This window comes from Oryzias latipes, chromosome 15, assembly GCF_053564925.1.
Source record: "Oryzias latipes strain Hd-rR chromosome 15, Olatipes_Hd-rR_3.1".
NCBI lineage: Eukaryota > Metazoa > Chordata > Actinopteri > Beloniformes > Adrianichthyidae > Oryzias > Oryzias latipes.
Window position 1 is genome coordinate 22806267 of NC_136251.1, and position 6064 is coordinate 22812330.

The following is a 6064-nucleotide window of genomic DNA, read 5'->3' on the forward strand; positions in this document are numbered from 1 at the left end:
TAATTTTTATTCCTTGAAAACAATTTTGGTGGCTATCACGTTACTTCTGTTTATAACTGTACAAGAAGTTAAGAGTTTTACCATTTTAAACGTGTAATAATTACATATCCTGTTTTTATGACCGTGCACTTTATCAGGCACCAATCTAATTTTAATTTTCAGTTTTAGTGTTCAAATGATGCACTTGGGTATTATTTATTCTTTTTTATTGTTGTCACGGACCGTGACAACAATAAAAATCTATTTTAAGATTATCGTACAATATTAGTTTAGGTCAATAAATTATCCCATGCGATAAAAAAATTTCAGGGTTTTCCTCGTGCAAAGAAGTTATGTTTAGAAATGTGCATGATTATTAAAAAAAATAAATGTACCCTTCAATAATGAACTCAGAATGACGGAAAGGTTTTAATACTGGATTTATTTGCGAGCGCATAAAGCAGAAAAAAATGTCTATATGGACATTTTCATTCAATTCATTTACTTTTGTGGTTGAAATAAATCTGGGGGGGGGGGGCAGAAAATGAAAGTCTACAATTAAAGTTCAAAGGCAAACTTGAGCATGAGTTATGCAAAAAGGAAAAAATATATATCTTTTTCTGTGTCAGACACAGTTTGTGCTACATTTTTGCACCTTCAGTTTTCTTGACTTGCAACTGTCAGCTTTACTTCAAGCCTCATTTATTTTTTTCTGCTTAAGTTTCATTCTGAATTTTGCTGCGGTCCGTTGCTTTTCTTTGGGCGGTCGCTGCCGTCTTTTCTTTCGGTCTGGGTTGAACTGGTTTCATCCCCAGCGTGTGGCTGTTGACCTTCCTCATCAATCACCTCCTTCTTTACAGATTGAAGGGATGAATCCCTCTCATCTCTCAAATCCTGAACATTTTTTGGCTGGTTTTCTTTGTGACCATTGACCGTGTCAGTTTTGCTGATTCCTTTAAGATCTGAATCATCTTCTTTCTTTAGATCAGACTCGGATGCTCCTTCTGGACTTTCCCTGGTTTGTTGAGCCAAACCTGCTGCCTCCGGAGAGATTTTTGGTTCATCTGTAGTCTTGTGATCTGACTTGACAATCTCTTGTCTCATTTTATCCCCACAATCAGGCTGTTGAGTTTTATCAGATGTTTTATCTTGAACTGAAAATGAGCCTTTTTCCTCAGCAGGTCCCTTTTCATCATCTGATTTACTTGGAATTTCAGCCTCCAGAGGAATGTCTGACTTCAAATTACTCATTTTCACACATAGATCTGTCTGATCTGTCACCATTATCTCTTCTACAAGTTTTTCCTTTAGGTTTTTGTTATTTTCCTCACTGAAAATCTCATTTGAAGAAGTTTTCATCTTTGCTTCAGTGACTTCAGTACCATTAGACTCTTCCTTCATTTTTGGGCTTTTTTCATCATTCAGCATGTCACTGGGTAAATCTGCATCCCCAACTTGACCTCCATCACCTTCAGTTGGCACTATTTGTTTCTGTAGACTATCAGACACCTGGTTTCTCTCTCTTTCTCCACTGTCTTTATGATCGTTTTCTTCCTCACCACTCCCTTTCTCACTTTTAAGACACCCCCGCTCATCTTTTCCCACCTCTGCTTCCTCTGACCCCACATCCTCAAATTCTGTCATCTCGATCTCCCTGGTGGTTTCGGTTATGGTCTCCTCCACAAATTTGTACTGGGGCTCTCCTCGTCTGCCTCCTGGTAGGCTGAAGCAGGGGAGGGTGTAAACAGGGGACTGGTGGTAGATGTGCGGGAAAGAGATGGGGGTGTCCGAGACAGAGGACAGGCGGGCTTCCTCGGCACAGAGAAGTTTCCTGAAGAACATAAAAAACAGACTTAATCTCATATATTTCAAAAGGTCAGATCACATTTTCTTTAGTTTTTTTATTTATGCCAGGTGATACTTTAATGCTTTAGTGAAGAAACAGAAAACAAAATTTAGCAACAAAAAGTGTCATATATGTGATACCTGTAGGACAGTATCTCCACATCCAAAGCCATTTTCACATTAAGGAGGTCCTGGTACTCCCTCAGGTAACCGGACATGTCAAATTTGCAGCTTATGAGCTCATTTTCAAGCTCTTTGATTGTATTCTAAGGTCAGGAAATCACAAAGATTAGTAAAAAAGAGGGTGGTTACTACATCCAAATACAATAAAACTCACTTGATAGTGTATTAGTTCCTCTTTGTGGCGATCTTCAACATCATGAAGTTGCTTCTCCAGCGCCTCTCTGGTTCCTTTGGCGCAGTCCAACTCCACGCTTTTGGCCTGGAGGCGCCTCCTGTACTCTTGGATCTCCTGCTGGGTCGCTTTCAGAGCGTCTCTTTTGGCCTCGGCGGCCTCCGTTAACTTTGCAAACTGAGAACGGAAGTTTTCCCCCATTTGCTGCACGTCGGGCATGGCGTGACCTTCCAGCTGTGCCCTGATGTCCCGCAGCGCCGCGGTAACGCCCGGGTGGCCAAACTCATGCGCGTTCCCCTGCGCGTCCCGCTGGATCTGTTCCAACATCTCCGACACCTCGACCTCGTGCTCATTTTTCAGGAGGTGGATCTCGTCCGCCAGAGATTGCGCTTGCTTGTCCAGCTGTAGTTTAGCCTGATATGCGTCATTGATCTCCTTCTTCAGGACCGAGATGTTGCTCTCTGCGTCTATCCTGCTCTGCGTCTCTTTCTCGTGTTGTCCTCTCATGCGGGAAAGCTCTTCCTCTAAAGTCTGGTACTCGATCTCAATCTGGTTCTTCTGCTGGGTGATGTCCTGAACCATCTGCCTCAGCCTCTTCAGCTCCGGTCCATACTGCTCCTCCAAGCAGGATGCGGGATTTGCTTTCCCTCTGATCTCCCCGATCTCCCTCTCCAGAAGCTGGTTGTGGCGCTCCAGCTGGTGCACCTTCTCAATGAACCTCGCCAGACGGTCGTTCAAGCCCAGCATGTGTTCTTTCTCATCAAACCTCCCAAATGCCGGAGCAGACCTCGGCATCATCTCCACGGATCGAAGGGCGGAGCTCGGATCTCTTGGATCTACCCATGAGGGTCTTGGTTTTTGTCGTGCGTGCACACTCGGAGCGGAAACGCGCGGAATCTCGAACCTCTTATCCATGCTGCAGCCTCTGTTGTCGATGTGAGGGACTGAGCGACTCAACGTGGACATTTATAACCGCTGCCATCTGCCTGCTGCGCAGAGTGGAGCTGTCCGCGGTGCTGAAAAAGTCCGGCATCAGCTGATGTGTTAATTAGATCCTTCAACACGTTTTTGCGCAGACGGCAATCACGTGAACGCACCGGCTTTGGCCATTCATCCAAAAAAATAGTGACCCGAAGAAAATGTGGAGAAAACATTCTGTGATTTCATGCTGCATATTTCAGTTTAATGTTGAATACTTTTGGAAAATTTTATGGGTTTGTATTGAGATTAGTACATGTTTTGTCCTTGTGATAGTTATTGTGTCTAATATGTCACAAGACTTTGAGGATCTTAGTCAAAATGTCTGAATGAGAGATTGCTGTAAAATGTAAAATTTGAAATTGGTTTTATTTCAACCAATAAAAAATGCTAAAGGAGAAAATCAAAGATATTTACAGTGGGGCAAAAAAAGTATTTAGTCAGCCACTAATTGTGTAAGTTCTCCCGCTTAAAAAGATAAGCGAGGCCTGGAATTTTCCTCAACTATAAGAGACGAAATAAGAAAAAAAATTCAGAAAATCACCTTGTTTGATTTTCAAATAATTTTTTTGGCAATTATGTTGGAAAATAAGTATTTGGTCACCTACAAACAATCAAGATTTCTGACTCTTACAGACCTGTAAGTTCTTCTGTAAGAGGATCCTTTGTCCTCCACTCGTTACCTGTATTAATGGCACCTGTTTTAACTGGTTATCTATATTAAAGACACCTGTCCACAACCTCAAAGAGTAACACTTCGAAACTCCACTATGGCCAAGACCAAAGAGCTGTCTAAGGACACCAGAAACAAAATTGTTGATGGCACCAGGTTGGGAAGACGAAATCTGCAATAGGTAAGCAGCTTGGTGTTGAGAAATCAACTGTGGGAGCAATTGTTTTGAAATGGTAGACATGATAACCTTCCTCCATCTGGGTCTCCACGTAAGATCTCATTAATTTTCAATTTGACCCCGTGGGGTTAAAATGATCACAAGAACGGTGAGCAAAAATCCCAGAACCACATGGGATGATGTAGTGAACGACCTGCAGAGAGCTGGGACCAAAGTAACAAAGGCTACCATCAGTAACACACTACGCCGCCAAGGTCTCCGTGTCCCCCTGCTAAAGCCAGTACATGTGCAGGCCCGATGGTCAAGAAGATGATTGGGAGAGTGTCTTGTGGTCAGATGAAACCAAAATAGAACTTTTTGGTAAGAACTGTACTTGTTGTGTTCGGAGTAGAAAGAACACTGAGTTGCACCCAAAGAACACCATACATACTGTAAAAACCGGGGGTGGAATCATCATGCTTTGGGGCTGTTTTTCAGCAAGGGACCATGTGAAGAATGGTTAGAAACTGCCTTTAACTTTTATTACACTAATGGTTTAAACTTAATTCACTGAGCATGTATTGTCATCTCAAAATTATATTACATTTGAAGAAAGCACAGCCAAACTATTGTTCTAACAGTTTCTTCCCATACTCCCTCTTTTCTGTGCATGTTTTCTGCTGAGCAGGCCTCAGACTTATATTCACTTTATCCTTGGAGCTTCTCTCCACCAGTAACCTGTGGGCGTGTTTTTCACACGAGGTCCATCGGACGATCTTCTGAATATGCAAATGCAGGGTATTTATACCAAGCCCATCCCTGAACTCTTGGGTTCGGACTTTGAATGTACCATGTTCATATGTCTGTCCCCTTCGTGTTTGTGCGAAGTAAAACCTCCACAAAAGCTAAGTAACTGTCTCTGAGTCGTTATTCATTTATTTCTGTGTGCAAGAAACTGACGGGTACGAACCTAAAATTTAATACAGTCCTTTATAGAAAATCCAGTTTCTTCACAGACCAGAACGACTGATCTGTGTAAAGGAAAGTATGAATGGGGCCGTGTATCGTCAGATTTCGGGTGAAAACCTCCTTCCATCAGCAAGGACATTGAAGATGAAACGTACCTGGGTCTTTCAGCATGACAACGATCCCAAACACACTGCCCGGGTAATGAAGGAGTGGCTTCATAAGAAGCATTTTAAGGTCCTGGAGTGGCCTAGACAGTCTCCAGATCTCAACCTCATAGAAAATCTTTGGAGGGAGTTGAAAGTCCATGTTGGCAAGCGACAGCGCCAAAACATTACTGCTTTAGAGGAGATCTGCATGGAGGAATGGACCAAAAAACCGGCAACAGTTTGTGAAAACCTTGTGAAGACTTACAGAAAACATTTGACTGCTGTCATCGACAACAAAGGGTATATAACAAAGAATTGAGTAGAACTTTTGTTATTTACCAAATAAATATTTCCAACAAAAAAATTCTTTAAAAATCAGACAATGTCTTTCATGTTGCAGTGGTGTCCGACTCCAAGCCTTGAGGGCCGACCTCCTGCTGTTCTTTTTCAGAAATCCTGCTTTTTCTTCTAGCTGATTACTTGGATCCGATGTGTTTTGCCAATAAGTTACAATAGCAGGTAAGTTTGAAACATGTAGGACACCAGCCTTAAGCCCTGGAGTTTGACACCTGTGAAAGAGGGACTTTTCCTCTCCACAGTCACTTGCTGCATAATTGGGAATTACACCAACAATTCTTCCATGAATTCAATGATCACTTATTTAAACACATTGGTTAAGATGCTAATTATGCTAACTTGAATGAAAATGTCCACATAAAAAACAGTCTGATCCTTTTTAAATGTACCAGTACTCATACGTTATAGTTACAATAATAGAAAAACACAACATTAAATTATTTACTTTGGTTTGAAGTTTCTGCTTTGTGTGGAGCACTTTAAAATTGTTTAGCATTTTGTTTAAAAAAATGGACTGATTTTGAATTTTAAAATTTCATGCAGATCAGCTTCTGTTCAAAAACACAATTTAACCTAAACCAACAGACGTTCTCTAATCAGAAATT

At 41.6% G+C, this 6064-nt stretch overlaps 1 protein-coding gene across 1 annotated transcript; it reads right to left on the reverse strand.

Annotated features, from left to right (window-relative positions):
* Positions 1–400: 400 nt before the first annotated feature.
* On the reverse strand, positions 401–3275 carry LOC101174452 (neurofilament medium polypeptide). The gene is made up of 3 exons (XM_004077356.5): positions 2162–3275; positions 1966–2090; positions 401–1810 (listed from the first exon to the last, which is right to left on the reverse strand). The coding sequence occupies exons 1-3, from the start codon at positions 3143–3145 to the stop codon at positions 703–705; spliced, it is 2217 nt and encodes a 738-aa protein (XP_004077404.1). The 5' UTR covers positions 3146–3275; the 3' UTR covers positions 401–702.
* Positions 3276–6064: the final 2789 nt, after the last annotated feature.

What these genes read in the sequence shown, in the direction of transcription:
- LOC101174452 (XM_004077356.5), bottom strand. Translation starts at nt 3,145, where the DNA reads ATGTCCACGTTGAGTCGCTCAGTCCCTCACATCGACAACAGAGGCTGC. An exon ending in AGGAACTAATACACTATCAA is followed by an intron (nt 2,091 to 2,161) that starts GTGAGTTTTATT and finishes TCCTGACCTTAG; the next exon opens with AATACAATCAAAGAGCTTGA. An exon ending in GTGGAGATACTGTCCTACAG is followed by an intron (nt 1,811 to 1,965) that starts GTATCACATATA and finishes TATGTTCTTCAG; the next exon opens with GAAACTTCTCTGTGCCGAGG.